The 21994-nt window shown below is 33.9% G+C and overlaps 2 protein-coding genes across 3 annotated transcripts in view; one reads left to right on the forward strand and one right to left on the reverse strand.

Moving 5' to 3' along the window:
* The window catches only part of Pgant2 (polypeptide N-acetylgalactosaminyltransferase 2), a 183217-nt gene extending 162554 nt beyond the window's left edge, over nucleotides 1-20663 (forward strand). For both annotated transcript variants that reach the window (XM_011638865.2, XM_011638864.2), the window contains exons 4-10: nucleotides 10306-10404; nucleotides 12378-12445; nucleotides 13057-13308; nucleotides 13909-14124; nucleotides 15298-15517; nucleotides 15798-16008; nucleotides 16082-20663. In XM_011638865.2, coding sequence (XP_011637167.1) covers nucleotides 10306-10404; nucleotides 12378-12445; nucleotides 13057-13308; nucleotides 13909-14124; nucleotides 15298-15517; nucleotides 15798-16008; nucleotides 16082-16351 — 1336 coding nt within the window. In that variant the 3' untranslated portion in view covers nucleotides 16352-20663. The remainder of the gene's footprint in view (nucleotides 1-10305; nucleotides 10405-12377; nucleotides 12446-13056; nucleotides 13309-13908; nucleotides 14125-15297; nucleotides 15518-15797; nucleotides 16009-16081) is intronic.
* On the reverse strand, nucleotides 20648-21904 carry dbe (KRR1 small subunit processome component homolog dbe). The gene has a single exon (XM_011638863.3). It carries the CDS (start codon nucleotides 21764-21766, stop codon nucleotides 20741-20743), a length of 1026 nt encoding a protein of 341 aa, XP_011637165.2. The 5' UTR covers nucleotides 21767-21904; the 3' UTR covers nucleotides 20648-20740.
* Between the last annotated feature and the right edge of the window lie 90 nt (nucleotides 21905-21994).

The following is a 21994-nucleotide window of genomic DNA, read 5'->3' on the forward strand; positions in this document are numbered from 1 at the left end:
CATCGATCAGAAAGCGATTTTTCGATCGCATGGATGATAATTATTCATTTCAAAGTATAGAGAAAAACCGGTGTAAAAATAATATACATATTATTTTAAATATAAGAACATGTATATATTATTACTGAAAAATATTATTCAAAGGAAATATTCAAAAGAAAAATATGCAAAGTTTCGAAAAATACGATATATTGCATACCATCAAGCTATATGACTACAAATTTACCGTGGCAAAATGATATCCTTCCAATCTAATTCAACAAAAGATAGCTGAAATTTTATGCATACATGTACCACATATATGTCCGCTTATTTGTTTCTCCGAAGGGGAATGTAGAGGAACATTCATACAATACTGTCAGATGTAATCGGCTACCACTTTCCTTGCGCGAACAAGCGAATCCCTAATTCGATTTAGTAGCCGTCGGATGGAGCACTTACCAACCACGCAAGTTCCCGGACGTCGTCCGTAACCAGGAGCATTTGCAGGAGTCCGTGAAAATCGATATTCGTGTGTGTTGCTCATGTGAATAGGAATGTGCAGGCTACGTTCCACATGCGTCAGTGCACACGAGCCGCTCGAGACTAAGAGAAAAGTTTGCCCGATTGTTCTCGTACACTCGTGCTCGCGTGAACCAAGTTTCGGTCGTGAACCGCATAGTAGGAAGCCGCGAAATCGCTAGGTAGTCACGTGTTTTTACCGTAAGAACTAACCGAAAGCTCGAGCACTGTAAGAATGGTTTGTCTCCGATAGGATCGCCGCTAACAATTGCGGAAATATGTTCAAACATGCCCTGGCTGGGCAAAACTTTGCCGCGGGCAAATTCGCGTTGCGCCAGCAAACTGTCCCGATGGCCAAACCTGCAGAAATAGATTTTGAGCAGAGTATGCTATCAATTTCTGATGACAGAAAGGCAAATTTCAAACAGGATCTGTAGTATCCAACAATGTTGACAAACTACTGTCAGAAATATGACAAAGCTTGTTAATATGCCAACAGATTAGCGGCAGAAACTGTGTACAGCCTGACATAACATGACGGCGTATACGCAGAGCCTGCTCAATTTCTGCTGCTAGCATAGGCCGCAATGTCAATAGGTTCTGTCAACAGAACGTAAGCAGAATGCGAAGATGAGGTCAGTTAACATTTTCTATTGCCAGTCTGGTGACATTCTGCTGCAACATTTTGCTGACTGGATGATCTTTATTCAATGAAACTGACACAATCTCCGCAATGACGAAGGATTATTTTTAGATTTCTAGGTATTCTTAAAGTGGCATCTTACAATCGAATGTTTTTTTTTTTTCTATTTTTATTGTAAATGTACTCAGATGCAAACGCACATTCTCGCGTTTGGAGAATGTGCCTAAACCTAAAACGTTACCACGAAAATGGCGTCGTAAATCGTGCGGTCGCACGAAAAGTTGGCGACCGCGCTCTCGGACCGGCCATAATTCCCGCTCTCGGCCAGCAATTTATAATCCATCGAGAGCCGTCGTCCATGCGGTGGAATACGAAGTTAGGCGCGGAGCCGTAGTTTCCGCTCTTCTTTTATCTGCATCGTGCATTCGCCGCGGATATCCGTGAATAACAATGGACCGCTGTCGCACTCTTTCGACCCGGCCAGTTATTTTGCCACTCGCGGAGAACATTTTAACAAACGGGGGCGGAGATAAATGTGTGTCGTTCGTGCATGTGTGTCGCGGCTAGTTGGACAGGTGAATGATGGAAAGCCACGTTTTCCGATTCCGAGATGCTCTGCGTGACTTGATACTTGATACTACGATGCTACACGATGTCAATCTTCTCGGCATAAAGTTTTTATTTACTATTTTTTTTTTTGCACTGAATAAACATATTATATTTTACATTTGAATTAATTAATATTGTTAATACGTAGGTATACATATGAGAAATCTTTCATAATTTAATCTAGGTTTAAATTCAGGGTAAAAGCCAATTACAATTGTAAAATTTATCTTTGGAGTACTAGCTTAAGTGAAAAGGATTTGAGAGCAACTGTTTTAATTGAAGATATAATTGATGGATCATCAATATCTCGATTCGTGACTCGGTTGCCTGTGATGGCAACTCGTCGAGAGAGCTCGTACATCGTAATTAGAAAGAAATAAGGACGGCGAGAGAGCGAGACAAGGAGAGATACGTAGAAGGAGATGAATAGTGCGAAAGGGAGAGCGCGAAACTCTAAGGTTTCTAATGCACCGATCACCGCCTGGGGACCGACCTTAATCCATCGATTTGTCCGCTTGCTAATGCTGCCGCTTCTACCGCTCTCCTCCATGTCCCGAAGGAGAAAATGCGATGTCGATTTCCCCAGTTTGTAAGAGAAAGGATGTACTTGCCAGGAGAAAGAGAGCATTTACGTATTGCTCAACGACGTCCCGGATGCTCAGTAGGTCTGCCCGTTATTCTTGACTCGACCAGTTTTGATACAATCACGTGTTCTTTTCTCCCGCGGGCCAGATGTCGATTTACACACCTAGCCGGAAGCGATAAGTGAAAAGTGTAACGACAGATGTATAATTTATCGCAGGTATAACCTTAATAGTTTTCTTGATTATCGCACGATCACGATATTACGACTATTTCAAGTGATCAATTTTTTTTTCTCTTTTTTCTTATATAAGTATACGGGAAGTTTTAAGATGAATTATTCTTTCAAAGCGATAAAAAATTGAGATAAAAATAGCTTCTATCATTCTCCCAGAGAATACCAACTGGATCTCTTCATTTTTATTTCAAGATTTATTTCAAGATAAATTGCTTCCTGCATACGTAAAAACTCAGGTATCCACTTATAGCGCTAAATTGACTGATTTATAATGTCCTCGATGATAATGATTTATTTCTTATTACATCATATTGCGTATCATTTCCAATCTTTCTTATTGATACAAAAACATATTTCTCTTTTCGAGACAGAGTGTAATGTTGCTCAACCCCGTTAATCACACCCCGATGATACTTGTTCTCGTAATTTCTCTAATTGAGATAATCTTCTCGCTCGAAGCTCCATTGTTCTAAAACCGCGAATGATTTGTGGCACAAAGAACTAAAACACGGAAAGTAGGCAATTACTCGCGAAACACCCGTCTCTTCGTATAATACGCGGTCCATTTCGCCGGTCGGAAAGTTAGATCGTGTTGATCCTTCGAGGATCGTCCGCTGGAACTTCCGTTACCTTAAGTAGCTAGTTCCACAACGACCAGAACGAGGGAAGTTTCGAGTTCCTTCGTGAAATCGCGGTAGTAGCTGGTCCAAAGGAGTAGTGACTCCAGTCCTCGTTGTGTCTCGCATCCACCTGCGCATCGACCTGCACCTTCCTCTTCTTCTCACGGAACCTTCCTACAGAGTAAACCTTCCCCGGCAGGACTTGAATAATGATACTAGCGCGTTTGGATGGACAGGTTTAAGGACGGCATCGCATCGCTTTACCAGCCAATTCGGCGAACCGAGAGCAATGCGGTGCTCCTCCGCAGCTTCATTAAGCGATTTCTCGGATCTGTCCCGTTCAATTCCGTTCGTTAATTAATCATTTTGTGAGAACGTGGGATGCCGGATTTGATGATATAATCTGTTTTTACGAAAGGATATCTTAGTCTATATTCGCTATTTTATATATGAAAATTGTTTACTTGCATAAAATGGCTACTTTATTGTTTCATCATAAAATAACGTTTTATTTTACCAAAACTTTATTTAATCGATAAAAAATGTTTGTAGACACATCTTAGGAATTTTTTTAATGAAAAAATAGATTATAGCGAGAGAGAACATATAGATCAGTATTAAAACCCGTTCTATTTACATTCACGTTCGCTGGATCAATTCAGTTACATCCGTGAAGCCGTGAGAAAGATCAATGTCCTGATGAATTCTTGATGAAAACTGAGTGGATTGGGTTTTTACGGTCATGTATCGCAACCGGGGAAGACAGGAATTACAGGCGATCGTAAATCGCGCATACTGGTAATCACAAATAGGATTAAGCTTTAATTAGATTGACTAGGAATTAATTAATGCTTTCATGCTTTTGTGTCTGTAGACATTAAATGCAAATATATTTTACTGATTTGTATGTATAAAAAGAAAGGGAAAAGAAAGAACTTTGGATTTATATAGGATAAGAGAAATAGAAAACATTTTTGAAAATAATTCAGAGCTTAGAATATTGAAGCTGCTACTGTGTGCAAGTGTCTCAAATATCGCAGACAGATTAATGTGCTACTAAACTTACCATGACGATATATTCGCATATATGCATACGTCTGCGTTCGACGAGGTTTTATAGTGTCTCTAAATTTTCCTCGATAAAATCGGTGAAATTTATGACCCTCCGCCAGCTAAAGTGCGCGCTCTAATCCTGCATTAGAGTGACTACGCATACAAGAGGAATGAGGACATAAACTTTCTGCAAAGTAAAAAGCTTAAATAACGGTCGTATATATAATCTGAGGAAAAAACGGATTTTCAATGTGCTGATATAAAAGTGGAACAATAAAATAAAAACCCTCAATAATTGACAAAATCTATATGTTATAGAAAATGTCGCTAAATGTAAACATACGGTTTTGAAGTGAGATAACAACTTTTTGTGTTAAGAGGCTTTTGTGAATCCACTTTTCAGTACAACAATGTGTATCGCGAAAATTGAAAAAAACATGTTATGGAAAACTTGATTACTTAAAAAGCAATTACGGCTACAATCTGTTGCTACAAAATGTGGTTACTAGCACGCGTCGCGAACGTGGGCTCGTTGGCTCCGACGTAAATGGTTAGACACGCGTTAATATATAAAGCGACTTGCATAATGCTATTATGTATCCACTGCATAATTATGATTCATTGTATTCATATATGTGAAGTTAATTGTTAACGACAATTTGCATTTTTGCAATTTGAAAGCAGTTTTTTTACATTACGTATTTATTTACTCGTATCGAGACTATATGCGCGCCCAATCCTTCCAAGTAATTATCGAAATTGGTTATTGTGGTGCCTGATCGACGGAAGCATACACATTTATGCAGTGTGATTAAACATTCAATTATCACCAAAATGATTACGCTTATACTCGTTTTGCCCCGTACACATGCATTTCGAAGTCTCGAACTCGTAATCTGATACATGAATTTAAACGACTGGTCGGTTGCTGCAAATTAATCCCTTTCGCTCGTATTATGTCGATCGCGTTAACGACACTGCTGTGAATTGACACGTATCGATGCTCACGCTCAATTAAATGATATACGCTCGTTGCTGAATCCTGATTAAACGTCAGAATCAATATTATCGTTTTATTTTGTATCACCAATTTATTTTTATATTGTCAATTTGACATATCTCAAACAATTGTAATATCGTTTAATAAATTGAAAATTTGTGCTATTATTTCAAGCTTAAATTGCACATTTGCTGGTTTATTCTACTTATCACATTCTTTTTTTATTCTTGAGTCTGCATATCAGAGCATTAAACCATACTATATGTTTTATAAATTTGTTTAATAAAAGAAACAAACAGATGCGACGCTTCCTAAAAAAAATCTATAAAAGCTTTCGCTTAAAACGTTTTTTTTTCCATCTGTCACACATGTCGTGTGTTGGCATCGAGTATTTTTCCAGTCCATAAAAGTTATGTAAATAAAGTATTTATATATAAAAACGCAAATATATGTCTCTTATTTTATAACGCAATGTTTCCGCAGGACTGTACGAAAAACGGATGGAGAACGTTTTCTCGTAAGAGCATCTGTGTTTTAAAAGCAAAACTGGCTGCTGTACTGACTATTCATACGAACGAGAAGATACGAAAGAGAAAATCGATACTAACACTCGCGTGACCGGACCGCCAATGGGTTCGATAGCCCCGTAACTTCGTTAAAATAATATTTGCGTACCGGCGCAATCCGTTCGAGCGTGTCGTACAATGCAGGAGTGGTCTCCCGTGACAGAGAACGACGACGAGCAGCTCGTTAGTTTCGAGCGTTTCGCACCCGCGGGAGTTACGCCGCGCGTTTCGAACCCGTCACCCGCAAATGGAAAAGCAATCAGCGATGTCTCCAATATTTCAAGAGAATCGAAACTTATGGTACCCGGAGAAAGAGAGAAGATCCTATATTTGACGCTTTCAGAAACGCATCATTTTGCACGTAGTGAAACAAATTTCCGGAAATGTCAAGGAAATATCTTTAATGGATTATTCCATTTTTGATGTATTTATTTTGCCTTTTCGTTTTACTTCTTCGTCTCCCAATTTGGTTAACACTTCTTCGGGAACTCGTCATACAAAGTGTAATCAGAAAAAGGAGAAGTACATGTTCTTGCGAGAGCTGTATAAAATGTTTGTCATTTTACGCTCCCCGTAAGACGTATGTAATCCATTAGGGGCGGCGTTAAAACTGTAAGCCAACAACAATGTATCGTCTGAAACTTTGTGCGGCGGACCACCATCTCTCCTCCATCTTCTCGTTTTTCGTGACACCAAACAGATCTGTAAACCAGGGCGCGATGCACTCTGATTTCATAGGATGCAATTCCGGGGAACGCGCTTTTGCAAGCGGGCACGGGAATGCTTTTTGCATTTTCCGAAATTAACGCCCGACGTGCGAACAAAACACGATTCGAGAGCGCGCAATGTCCAAGAGTAACATGATTTTTGGCGCTAACATGATTTGCGCGTTCGCCAAGCTGGCTAGTGCGTTTTGCAATAGAGCACAAAATCACGCGCGATTAACGCGTCGCCCCATTAAACTTCTATCTATGTATTAAAAAAAAAATACCTGTAAATGTAACATACCAAATTTATGACGAAATCAGCGCAAATCCAGTGGAATTTATTACCGAATGATGAGGAAGGTTGATAAAAAATTTCCGGGATTGCAATGTCCCTGTAGGATTGCACTTGTAGCATTTCATATTTCAATTCATTTCATCTGTGCTATTACCTATTTGCAGCATCAGAAATAGATTATATATTTTTGCATCACCATTATATATTACCATCCATAGACCGTCGGTGCAATATTTTCTATTTTATCTGATGACTTATCACAATAATAAAAGTCAATGGTATTTAATTTAATCATGTTTGTACCGAATGGAAATAAAATTTCAGCAGATTCAATAGATTCTGGGTAAAAATAGTATACCAACATCAGACGTTCAATTATTTACATTATTGTCTTTTTATTAATCTTCAAAATTTATTCCAATGATAATTATATGAATATTAATTATAGTAGATATAATTTTATTAAAACGATAATATTGTATTGAGTCTTAAATATGTCTTGTTTGTCACATCATTTTCCAATATGTATAATTTAATCTCTCTTCTTTGCCCAGGAATTAATATGCAGTGAATACCAACAAAAATGGCTTATATTCTAAATAATCATGTAAATCGAATTGAAAGCAAAACCCGATTGTTGCATTTCAAATGTACCGATTTTCTTGCCCCGGAACTTCGTTCTCGCGCGGCTTTACGTAGACCGGTGATGGATTAAAAATTTAATATCCTGTTTCGTGCCACGAAGGTTTCTCGGGGGGAAAAAAGGCTCTATTTCCGCAGAGCACCGAAACGTTACGTCCTAATGTTGTTTTGTGTTCTTTATGCGCTTTTTCGTTCTCGGACGTCTCCTTGCGTTTGCAATCGTCACTCTTGCATCAACGAGCATTCGGATAAGCACTCTAATCCTTCCTTGAGTATGAAAATAAATCGTAGCTATATTTAGCTATATTTTTACAATTTTTATAGTAAAAGCTTATTTCATACTTTGTCATTGTAGAAGTACATGTAATAACATTACATTTCTTTACTTATGTTATATATTTATCTTGATAATTTAATAATGTTTTAAATCGAATCGTCGAATCGAATTATCAAGATAAATATATAAAATAAATAAAGAAATGTAATGTTATAGTTATATTAATTTAATAATTTAATTATATTATTAAATTATCAAAACACAGCTGTTTATTTTATTTATCCTTTTTAAAATCTTATAATCTTTTAACTTAATTATTATTTAGAAATTAATAATGATGTTTTTTAATTGCATTATTTTATAGCTTTTATACTCTATTCTCTTCTTTTTTCTTTTTCGTTCTTTTTCATCCTATCTCTATTTATCTCTGTCTTATCTAGGATGCATTCTCTAGCAATCCGTGCAAGTATGTACATACATATGTGTTTGTGAAACATCGTATATGCGATCGAGCATTCAATGGAATCGCGCGCAGACTGGTTGCGCGTTATCCACTTTAACGGATAGCGGCATGAAACGGATCCTGAAATTGAAGTTTCGAATTAAACCGTCTGGATGATCCGTCTCATCTACGGGAGTCCCTTTAAGGCTCGCGCGCGCAATTTTGTTGTCAGCAAACATGTCGCTGCGGAGACTGGCCGACTTTAATGCGTTAAATATAGTCCCCCCGAATTAATTTGTCGATTTCCGCACCACCTGCGGGAGCGAAGCGATGAAGCGATGAAGGTACCCAAAAGAGGATAAGCATGACAATGAATATCTAAATTACTCATTACTGAACTTGTCCGTCACGTAAGTCGCTTGATTACACATGAATAAAACGTAACGATAAATCAAACTTTAGTTTGTAGTCCAGAAGCGATAACTGACAACACGACATTAAAAACTCTACTAAATGTTTATTTATTAATTATTAAATATTGTTAATTAGATTACAGCGAAAATGATTAACGATATTGAAAATCAACAAAAGTTAAGGTCTCGTTCTATGTAAAGTGCATATGACAGATATTACATAAAGGTAGTGTATTCTTACAATACACAGAGTATTTTCATTTCAAAAACTCTGTATCTGACTTCTCTTCTGGGATAAATAAATCGCAATCACGTGTTCACTGGTCATCTTCCTATTCAGTGACGATATCTTGCATACAGTCGGAAGCTTCCGGCGGTGATGTGAAATTTTTCGCGATCACGTTTGACGCGCGACGGCGCGAAAAAGTGCATTCGCGCACCTATATATCGAGGTAACTGCATTCAACGCACGTCCCGCGAGTTTATCTCGGCAAAGAGGAGCTGACATATTGGGATCGTTCTGGTCGTCTGGCCGCGTTTATGTACCCTCTCCGCGCTAATTCAGTGCCCTAAATGCGATCGTCTTTTTAGTTCTTTCTCCTATCTTCTTTTCTCTTTTGCTTAAGCTCAATTTGTGGCGGTTAAATCACTTCTATTTTTAAAGCCACGATTGTTGTTATTTTCATTCTTTTCTATTTCTATCTTCTTGCGGCCGATAAAGAGAAGAATATCAAAAAGTCGAGTGAACATAAAATTATAATATTTAATATAATTATATTTTGTAGATCCCGTTTCGTAGACATATTAATAGCGCCAAGATTTTGTATTAAATTTTCTTTGCTTTTCATTGTATCTATCATATTTTTCATATATTTAATATAATTTTATTACATACACATACGCTTTTAAAAATTTATCTGAAAACACATTTTATGTATTCTACAATCATAATAAAATTATATATATAAATTTTAAAATAAATTTTATTAATTGGATCCAAATATTAATTAAGTATTAATTAAGTAAATAAGATTTTTATTGGTGAATATTGATTAAAGAATCTAGTTGATCATTTTTAAATCATTTAAATATCTAAAATTGTGTACAGACTATTGCGTGAATGTGTAAACAGTGATAACCAACCAATATTTGCTGATAACTCATTGCATCGATCGAATATTCAATATTGAAACATTATTAATGCAATGTGTTATCTATTGTTAATCATAGGATGAAATGACAATTTCATAGAACAAATCGATCAGTATGCAAAAACATAATTCATTGAAATAGTTTGACGAATAAGCAATATTGTAGAACTCAATATTGCATTCACTAGATTAGTTATGTTTCGCGATAACAGGATTCGTTGGTTTGGCCATTTGTTCGATTACGAATCTCAGAAATTGACAGAATTGACAGAATTAACAGAGCTGTACGTTTCCATAATTTTATTCCATAAAATTTTATTCCACCAAAATCAATATTTATTTTTACATGCAATCTATGATTATCTATATTCATTGTTGTTTTTATATTTGTATAACAACTTTGTATTAAGAAGTTAAACAATAGCATTTATATTACATAAATAATAGGAATACAATAGGTCACTAGAGTCTTCTTGTCCACTCGCTAATCTTAATTTACATTTAAACCATCTATACATTTCAGATATCTAGATAACTATAATAATTATGTTATTTTCTCGTTACAGGTGTAGGATGAAACAATGGAGACAGGATCTACCACCGACTTCCGTTATAATTACTTTTCACAATGAGGCACGATCTACATTACTCAGAACTGTCGTCAGGTAAGTTAAAAATAGCTTTGCTTTATATAAAGCATTTACGTTTGACACTTAAATCTATTATTTCTTGCAATTTTTTAAAATTTGATATATGTTACAATTATATTTCTATATAAAGAAATAAAGATTTGTATAAGTACTTCTTTCAATTTACATTATGGAAATATATAAATGGAAATATATATAAAAATAACGTATGTAGAAGTAAAAGAATTAACTAAATTTTGTAAAGAAGGAATGAATTTAATATGCAAGTAATCAAATTCCTAAATGCAAAGTAATTGCTAATGGGCAAATTCTCATTCGCGATCGTCAATGGTATACGTGCGGCACGGCTATCTTCAATTCTCGATGCATCAGCGGGTTGCAGAAAACGCGAGAAAATTCTCAATTCAAGCCGGAAAGTGGGCGATGGTGTGCAATGGAATTTTCTAATCGTCATTCCAATGTTTTATCTCTCGTACTTATTATGCGCTTGTATATACGTGTGCATAGATGCGCATGGATTAAAGAACTCAAAAAACCTTTGGAAGATATATAAGAAAATATCATAAATTCAATTTTTTCTGATAGATGACCGGTATATAAATCGCTATTAACTAATTGAATTAATTAATTTGATTAAATAATAAACTTTTTATTGAACAAATATAACGCTTTTATGTATATTTTATATATTCTTTTATAACGTTTTGTATTTCTTGATGTCATGAAAAATAAATAAGGTACACAGAGATTTAAAAATTTAAGACTTTTCTAGTTTTCTCTCAACTATGTAGCTCTTTCAATTTTGTTATTTCTTTAATTTTATGAGTAATTAAAAACATTTATTTTGCATAGTTGACTTCATATCTATTTCAACGGCTTACCTTTTAGAAGCATATCCAGAGACATAAATCACTACATTTTCTCATAAACGGTCCTTAATATTAATTAAAACATTTTTTACGCGACGTCCCGCGGAGAGAAGAAAAGTACGAGCCACATTACTCGCCGGAGATAGCCTCCGTGCAAAAGTTACTCGAAGTTCTCTCCTCGAACCGGAAGAAGGAAGCAGGCAAGAGTCGGAAAATTTATTTAAGTCCGTAACATAGCGGCGCAAGGAAAATATATCGGCCCTATCGGCGTCGAGCCGATGAAATTAAAAGGAAGTCTTAATTACCGCGACGAAACCACATCTCACCACCATCTTGATGTGGCACGTGAAATTCTTCGCGATCGATTTAGCACCTTGTCAAAGTTTCCTGCAAAAGTTAAGATAATGTACGGTATCTTAATAAGTAAAAAGAAGTTTAAAAAACAAGACTTTATGATTTTATTAATACGGTCATGATAAAATTTTTGACATTTAAGATTAAAGACGTTCAAGATAAAAAATGATAGTAAGTTAAACTTTTTCCATCAATACTAAGAGATAGCTTTAATTAATGAAAAGAACCCTAATTATTTGCAACAATCCTCTTAACTCTAAACTCACGAGCAGAATGGCACGAGGCGATACAAGAACGTTCAAACAAGGGACAAGTGGTGCATAAAGTCCTTGAAACTTTGATAAAAGATTCAATGGAACAATCCCTGAAGCTTCTGTTCTTTTCTTAATCTCAGTTTATTCGATGTTAATCGACTGGAAAAGTTTATATAGAAATGAATGATAGTGATTCAGAAGAGAAATGGCGTGTCGAGATTTTAAATTGAATCTGGAATAGAAATCGTATTATATTAAAAAATGATCTTGTATCAAAATTAAATATTATCATATTTTGTAGTAAAATATATTAATAATAAATTGAAACCAATTCAATGAGAGAACATTATATAATTGATACATATTATTTTTCATATTTGATATATTATTTGCTATAGAATTTCTGACATTATGAAAATACAGTAAAAAATACTAAAATAAATCATATTATTAAATATGTTAAAGAATATGATATTTATCTAAGTTGAAAACTTTTTATTTTTGCTTTTAGTGTATTAAACAGAAGTCCTGAACACCTAATCAAGGAAATCATTTTGGTAGATGATTTTAGTGACCATCGTAAGTAATTTTATATATTTCTTCAGTAATTCGATTAATTTAAAAAACTTTCGATTGCTTTTAAAGCAATCTTTATTGATTTTTATTTTTATAAATATCAATATATAAATAAAATACAATATAAAATAAATTATCATAAGATATCTGATACATAGAATTGGAGTGATAAATTACTTGCATGGATCAAACGAGGAGAGTATGACATATAATATTTAACGTAATTCAGTTAATTAAAATGTTAATTATATGTATATTCAATTACGGAAAATTGTGTTAAATATTACATTTAATGCTGCATTTAATATTATTAAAAGATTAGTGACTCTCAGCTAATCCATCATTATGACATTGTTGGTTGCTTTAAATAAAACGTCATTAAATTATAATCTTGGAATTTGAACGCTCAATATCTCCATTCTAATATTTATATCTTTTTAAGACAAAGCTATTTTAGCATCTTGATTGAGTGAACAAATAAAACAGATAAGACTAAATAAAATTTGCAAAGAAATAAGTGTAATATTTTGCAATAAAATATTTAAAATAATATTGCGTTTAATTAACGTAAAATGAAAAATATTGTGTGGTAAGGAAGATTGATTTGTTTGCAGCCGAGGATGGCGAAGAATTATCACGAATCCACAAAGTTCGTGTGATCAGAAATGAGAAGAGAGAAGGTCTGATGAGATCGCGTGTTCGCGGCGCGGATGCTGCTACTGCAAACGTATTAACGTTTCTGGATTCACATTGTGAATGCAACGCTGATTGGCTCGAACCACTCTTGGAAAGAGTAGCTGAAGATCCAACGAGAGTAGTATGTCCCGTGATTGATGTAATTAGTATGGATACTTTCCAATATATCGGTAAGTATTAATAAGTAATTTTTACTTTATCTATTTCCGTTTTAAATAGGATATGTCATTTTAATTAATCCATTGGAATGTTGTAGAATCCTTAACTTCAAGATAAAAGTAATAATTTATATTAAAATACAAAAATGTCAAAAAGTCAATAGTTTACATGATATTTTATACTTTATTCTGGCATATTCTGATGTATAATATTAAAAAATCTCATGAACTATTAAGTTTTTAACATTTATATTTTAATACTTTTAAATTCAAAATAACTAGAAGAATTATATTACATAATAAAAAATATACAACCCTATTAAAAAAAAGTGGCGTAAGAAAATCTTGACAATGGAATTATCTGCAAATGAATTTGAAATAAATATCATAATCATGTAGCTTTGATACGAATTTTTGTCTGCAACATTTTTGTCTTAAACTTAAGGCTTCCGAAATATTTCAGTGATTGATTAAAATGAGATATCTTGTATTATCCTATTTGTTTATATAGTAAATAATTTGAAATACGTATATAAACAAATAATAACAATAATGACAATAATGACAATTATTGACAATTATTAAATAATGACAATTTTATCTCTCTTTTAGGAGCTTCCGCCGATCTTAGGGGTGGTTTCGATTGGAGTTTAGTCTTTAAGTGGGAATATCTCAGCCAGGCAGAACGACAGGCAAGACAAAAGGATCCGACGCAAGCCATTAGGACCCCTATGATTGCCGGCGGACTGTTTGTCATCAATAAGGCGTACTTCGAGAAACTCGGCAAATACGATACACAGATGGACGTTTGGGGCGGCGAAAATCTCGGTATGGCTACGTACAATTTTATGTACAAAGTACAAAGCATTTGGAAAATTCAAAGAGAACTAAACATACATTCTTATAATTAAATTCTTTCGCTCTTCTTTTATTCTTCCTTTACGAAATATGGAAAAATATTTTATTATCTTGCAAAAGCATCATTCATATTCATATTTATTTTCAAAAAATTTAGAATTTTTTTTTAAGAAAATTGTATATATGCTATGAAACATATTGCATGTGGTTGATGTACTTTGTTGCAAAAACTTTCTTGTGATGCACGCGCAGCTCACGATGAGTACTTCGCAGCAGAGTGAACTTTTTATTGGATCAATATGGTCGAAAGTTATAATTTCTCAACAAGTTTTAATGAGCGCTTTCCATTAAATTTTATTAAAAAGCATCATACTGGCGTAAATATTAGCTCATTCATCACTATATCCGACGGCTGCGCAAATAAACGCTTGAAAACATCTCGCATCGAAAGTTCACTGAGACTTACAGTTGCACTTTCTTTTCATTACATGAAACTCAAATTTTTTTTATTTAATTTTACGTATTTTATCTACATAAAAAATTCAGAAAATAAATTTATCAATAATCATTAAACAACTTAGAAAAAATTCATGCTTTAGTAAAAAATATAATATTGCAAGAACTGTTAATTTTAAGTGTTAAGAAAGTTGTCATTACACGTTTCAAATACGATAAGAACTCTTTGACAGAAACTATAAACATTTTGTATGCAGTTTGTAAGAACTTTGCGGAAAACACGGCAAGCAAGCCAATATATGTCGGAAGTGCGAAGTTAGAAATAACTGTGACCCCATTTCGGATAGAAGAGAAATATTATTAAGTTCCTTGGGAAAAATCTAACATTATTTCAGTTTAGTATAACTTTAATGAAACATTTGTATTAAAATGATTCTCCAATGGTAAAATCTAGTAAATATATTTTTAAATATAACTTGGTCTTTTATAAAAATTATTAATATTTTTTAACGTTCTATTTAATATTTTAACTTAATCTACAACGTAAGATTTTCCAGAAAAATAAGAGATGATATGACACAATGTAATAAAGAAAAAAGTTTAAATTTTCTCTTGCTGTGCCTACAGTACCTCTTTTCTCACGTTTAATATTTGCACTTATTGCGCGCACTTGTAACTTTCTTTCAGAAATATCGTTTCGCGTGTGGCAATGCGGTGGCAGCTTGGAGATTATCCCGTGCTCACGTGTGGGCCATGTATTTCGTAAACGTCATCCTTACTCGTTTCCCGGAGGTAGCGGAAACGTGTTCGCTCGAAACACGAGACGCGCCGCCGAAGTATGGATGGACGACTACAAGCAGTTCTACTACAACGCCGTACCGTTAGCACGAAACATCCCTTATGGAAAGTAAGTCTGGATGCACACCGAAGTCTCAATTAAACTTTAGGAAATGCTCTGATTTCACTATATTTCATGTTGTTTAACGTCACATCAAGGTTCACGATGTATTAAATTCGCTCAATTCATATGAAATATATATAAAATACATATAAAAGGCATTTTTTCAGATTATAGTTTGAATATATTATATGAAAATATTATAGAGTGTTAATTAGATTTGAAAGATACAAAAATTCAAATATTATTCAAATATAGGTTTATTATTTAAAATAATTATATGTTTCAGCATTCAAGATAGGATGGAGCTAAAACGGAGACTGCATTGCAAACCTTTTAGTTGGTATTTGAAGAACGTATATCCTGAATTAGTTATACCTACAAGTGAAGGTGGTCCAGGGGGATCTTTGAAGCAAGGCACAGCTTGTTTGGACAGCATGGGCCATCTTCTTGACGGAAACGTCGGTCTCTATCCTTGTCATGACACTGGTGGTAATCAGGTGAATATTCTTGAGTAACGAGGAATTTCATAATTGCAATTATGGAATTTTTACAAAACCGGTTGCCTTGCAGGAATGGGGCCTCACGAAGGATGGCCTGATCAAACATCATGATCTCTGCCTAACTCTACCGGTGTACGCCAAGGGCACGACACTGTTGATGCAGATCTGCGATGGTAGCGAGAATCAAAAGTGGCGACACTTGGAGGGCGGTCTGATACGGCACACCAGAATTCCCGTATGTGTAGACTCGCGATATCACGCGCAACGCGGCATTACGGCGGAGAAGTGCGACTCGAGCGCAGAGACGCAGAGGTGGCATCTCTACAATCACAATCACTAGCTGATATGGTTGCGGTGAACACGTCATTCACCCGCGGACTCTCTCTTATCGCTGCATGCCACGACGTGATCACCGTATAACGAGACCGAACGTGTCAGAGGTGCGTTACTTAATTAGAAACTGGCTGCCTGCGCGCGACCGGATCGATCGAATCCATGGGCGGGTTACTTATCCATCGTAAACCAGCATATTTTTATGACCGTAATTGTAGCTCTTTATGGTCTCTTATACGGTATCGATGAAGAACCCCATCTTGTACCACATTGACTTGCTAGTTTGCGAGTTTTCAATGTTGCTTGTTCTTGACTCGGTATATTTGAATAGAAGACTTCTAAGATATTCTTCTTTAATAACGTTACGAAAAATGGTAAATGCAATTAAGATAAAACAGAATAATTTCGCAAAAGAAAGTGAAAAAAAGACTTTAAGACTGTTTGGTATTTAATTAATAAATTTCAGTTTTTATATCCATGAGAATTCCATCGCTTCCGATCGTTTTCTTAGGAACTAAGAAAATACTAGACCATCCTACTTTTTCTATGACAAAAGATTAACCTGATAGGTTGACGTCTCGCAATCGATGTGATAAGTATAAAATTATTTATAAAAATATAATACGAAAAGTGTGGAAACGTATGTACAAGCAGTGATGCAAATTGTATATTGAGTCGATACTCCACTCCGAAGCATGCTAGTTGCAACCATTCAAGTATCGAATTTACAAATTACGATACTTCATATGTATCGCGATTGATTTAGAGCAAAAATCATATTGTTAACATAAGCTAATCTTAATACTTAATACTTAATACTTTTAGCCTCGAAGAGAACTATAGGACACAAAAATTCTTAATTTTCGAGGTTCGAGGTGTTAAAGTTATAAAAAAATGAAATGAATGTGTATATTAAAAATAAGTAATAAGGTTAAAATGAATACGCGATGAAATACTCATGTACTTTATGATTGTCACAGACTTATTTCCCTGAGAAATATTACTTAAACGAGGATTGAGAGAGAAATTTATAATATTGTATGCGAGCAACTATCTTTTCAATTTTATGATGTCATCTTAAAATTTATGCACACAATATAAATATAAGAATTTAAACAGAATTTTCTCAAAATTCTCGCTAATAAAATTCAATTTATATGAACTTAGATTGACATTGGAAATTGAAGGGATAAGTCGAAAGTAAATCGATAAGATGGTAATAATGCTTTTAATGGAACATAGCTGAAATGACTTAATCATCTGAGAGGTTGAAAATAAGATAAACTTAATTTTCTTTTCCTAGTGCAATCAAAATTAACGAAACAGAGAGATAAATTAGAAATTCGAAATATAATTACGACAGTCAATTGATTTAACAATGCAGTTAAGTTTGATAATATATTAATATACTTATTATAAATCTATAAAAAAATTAATGAAGTTGATATTGAGTCATTTTTAGTACGGGTACGTACTTGAGTCTCCAGTCGATGGACAACTCATTTTTTTATATATTTATTTACGTACAATTTTTTAAATAAGCCAAAGCTTTTACACTGGCACTACTTGTTTTAGATAAATAGTTTTATCACAAACACCATTTTGAGATTACGCTTTTAAGCAGATATCCGCAGAGAAACTTTTTGCTATTTATTCCTGATAAAAGAATACAGAGAATTAATTACGTTATAATTATATTGTGTTAGCATGATTATGTAATATGAATAATTTTCTCGAAGAGGACTAATTTTCATATTTTTCAAAGTTTGGATTCTGAAAGACATTTTACAATTTAGATTCTGAAAGACATTTTACAATTGTAATACTGAAGAATAAAGCAAGAAGTTTTTCAGCAATTAAAATCGCTATCTTGACCAAAATCATATTATATTCGTATAATGTATATTCTTTTCATTATCTGATCTTAGTATATGCGACATACCCAAATCCGTCGATATCATTCTTCCCAATTGAACAACAAATCGGGATGAACAAAATGCTTTCCCCTTAAAAACATGCGCTAGAATTTGCAGAAAAGAGATTTATTTTTGTAACTAATTGTATACTTACTTGGTTGTGCGAATAAGCGAAAAGCGCGAGATGAATACGCATACTTAACATATTGTAGCCAGTAATTACATTACAAAAGCGAAATTTTTGCTTTTTAAAAGCAAGAATTAATTTTGAAATTCTTCAAATTTTTTTAACGTTTGAAATTTTCCATGTTAAAATTTAATTGTTATTTTAATAATGGCATTTATTAAAATGCTTGATTGCTTATTAAAAATGAAATTTTTCATTATAATGGAGAATTCTCAAGAATATTAAATCTAATCGAAAATAAAACGCATAGATTCATTACTTCGCCTACAACGTGTTAAGTAATGATCAAGATAAAAACTGACGTGACTAATTATAGCAATATATATTAGCAAACACGATCTTTTGTATACTTATACTTTCCGACGATAATGTCTTACTGCCGTCACTTCGCGTTGGAACTATAAATATCGCGAAGATGAGATAAATATCATATAAACTTTTGTATGATACACATGAGCATCCATATTATATCCACATTAGCTGCTGTAGTAACCACCTGCTAAAAAATTCTTTTGATATCGATATTGTATACGTAGAACGATAACATTTCAATGTAGATAATTGCCAATGAATCGGCCGTGAACTAATTAAACGAATGCGATTACTGAAATAGGATGAATAATCTTGAATTCTGAAAATCAAAATGTCAAGAAAATCTCTCAGACTTTTTCAATTTTTACAAAAAGAGCGTTGTCTTTAGAGCGTCTTCCTTTAATCAGAGCATCGGCTGACGCAGTGATATATACGTAGATAGTAAATATGTACACATGGGGTATCCCTACGTATCATTATCGCATTTCCTTTCGACTGCAGATTCTTTGAAGGATTCCGACTGAGTCAACTTTCTCCTTTAGCACGAGATTGAAAAGGAGATCTAATTACAGAGTTAGTTAACATTGGAATTAAAGGATTTTGCCGTACCAGGCTTTAGCAGCGTACGTAGATAACGGAACTTTGTTTTCAGATAATTTTAAGACGAACTTTCAGTCGAACGGAGAAATAATTTCAAACTTAATTAACGGAATACTTAACTTTCAAATGCCTTGATAATTATATTTGACAATTAAAACAAATTGAAGTTCTTTTGTCATTAGCTGATATACAAAATTGCAAATTCTCAAAATTCCTGAATGCTTCTATTAAAGAGCAACTAAAATTCAAGTTAATTTTAATAAATTATAAAATTATAAACGATTAAATAAATTATAAACAAAAATTTTTAGCAAGCAAAGCATATCGTATTTGCACATGCATACAGAAACACAGAAATATATTTCTCTTAAAGTTTAACTATGTTTCATGCAACTTATGAATTGATATTGTAAATAATTATGTATATTTCATTATCTTTCCCTCATTCTACTATTCTAAATAGCTTTTTTGCTATCAGCGTGAACCACACATCGCCACACACAATCGTACTTCGTATATCTGTAAATAAATATATAACACGAAATATATATATATATATAAACTTAACGAACGTCGCGTACTTCCAAGATCGATAAAATGTAAGATATTAGGCAACTTTCAATCTTAATTTTAAGAATAGATAGCGGGTAATCAATCAATGTTAATATCCGTGTGTCCAGTAACATGAAGATTTATACTCGAAAAGCGAAATTGTGGTGCAGATAGGATAAGAGCGCTGTACATTGAACGAGCATTTACATCCTTGTCATATATAAATACGATGCGTTAGTGCGATATTTTGTCTGATAAGAGCAATTTTGAATATCGAGAAAAATAATCCCAGCGTTAGTTCGGCATCCGCTATTTTCAAATTACAATAATTTTGCCGTAGGATTTGAAATGGCGTTTGCGTCGAATCACGCAAGACGTAAGCATATTGAAGATATCATATACTTGGAATCAAATATTCTGATGAAAAAGCAGAATTGAAAGTAAAACTGAAAGAAAAAAAAATATGTTAAACAATTTTCATAATTTTTTTTTTTAATTTTGTTTCAGGTATTTTAAAATAGCTGGAATATTTTGTAAAGGATTAAGTAAGAAAAATTGTCATTAAAAAAATCTATATTTAATAAATTCTAGGTATATTTGTCTTCAAAATGTTAAACTGAAATTTCCTGTGCTCTATATTTTGCAAATGTAAAATAATTATATATATTATATATATGTTACAAATGCGATATTACACTAATATATAAAAACAAGTTTTTCTAATAAAATAACGGGGTATTTCCGTAAATTTATATTTGTGTAACAAAATTTTTACATTTCTCTATACATGTATTATAAACCACTGATGTTTAAAAAAACCATAATGTATTTATTTTGTTTTACGCTTTTTTAGTCCTTGTTGAACTTTTCGTTTTATTTCAGCAACATCTATATCAGTCTTTACAGTTTCATTAACAACAGCTTTTTCTTCAGGTGGTACAAATGCCTGTGCTCTACGTTCTTGTCTCTTCTTGATTGCCTCTTCATGTTTTGCTTCCTGTTCCTTCTTTCGCTTTGCTCTCTTTTGTTCCTGATTCAAGAAATATTCACCAGATGCCATTGCCTTATCAATCTTACTTTCCTGTTGAGGTGGTGGGAATGGAGTGTATGGTTTCTTCTCTTTCTTCTTCTTTGGTTCCTTGCGCTTGCTTATGTTCTTACTGTTATACTTGGGAAGATATCGTTCCCAATTCTCGTTTATTAATTTTGGATTTTTAGCAAGTTCTCGTTTAAGCATTAACGTCTTGAGACTATAAACTGGATGAATATTTTTCATAGTATCTTCTACTATCTTCCTTACTTGCTGCACACTCTTGTAAGGCCCCAATGCCGAGACAGTTTGACCCTGGACTACAACGTAACAGTTAGTGAGTAACTCAATGGACTTCAAATTGCATCCATTTGGCCCAATAAGTCTTTGTCTCCTCTTGACAAATTTATCTTTGTTTCTGACAAGTGAGGATATCTTTATCACATCTGCAGCAATATCATCCTGAAGAACTCTAACCGCCTGCTCAAAAGGAACTGAACGAGCCATGAGCTTGATCATGTCACGTGCCTTGATGATGATGTATGGATCCCAGGTCTTCCTGGTAGTTTTTACCGTCATACTTCCTTCGATGAGATCCATCTCGGCCTTGATGTGATGCTCGGCTAAGGCTTTTTGAACTAAAGGCCAGTGTTCCTTCAGATATTGCTCTCGATACTTTGGAAACATAGTCGCAAACGAACTTTCTTCAAGAAGACGATGTGGATTATCTGCTTCTTTAAATTCTGGTATCTTCAATGACCACGCATTGTCGATCGGCCCAGTCTTCTGTACTTTCGCACTGTCCTTCGAATTACCCATTCTCATATGGTTTAGAACAATCGATAGAAAGTTTAATACATCGCAAATGTGGACACAAATATGTTCGTAAATAAATACAGGTTATGTTATGAAATATAGATACATTCCTGCTTCTTGATACAGATTCTCGTAACCAGAATACTTGCAGAAGGTATCGATACCTTGAACTATACAGTCATGATTATAAGTACCTTCGACGGATAATGTAGGTTACCTGTTAATGTAAATGATTTT

The sequence above is a fragment of the Pogonomyrmex barbatus genome, unplaced genomic scaffold (assembly GCF_055798465.1).
Source record: "Pogonomyrmex barbatus isolate J1 unplaced genomic scaffold, ASM5579846v1 scaffold5, whole genome shotgun sequence".
Taxonomy (NCBI): domain Eukaryota; kingdom Metazoa; phylum Arthropoda; class Insecta; order Hymenoptera; family Formicidae; genus Pogonomyrmex; species Pogonomyrmex barbatus.

What these genes read in the sequence shown, in the direction of transcription:
- dbe (XM_011638863.3), bottom strand. Translation starts at nt 21,766, where the DNA reads ATGAGAATGGGTAATTCGAAGGACAGTGCGAAAGTACAGAAGACTGGG.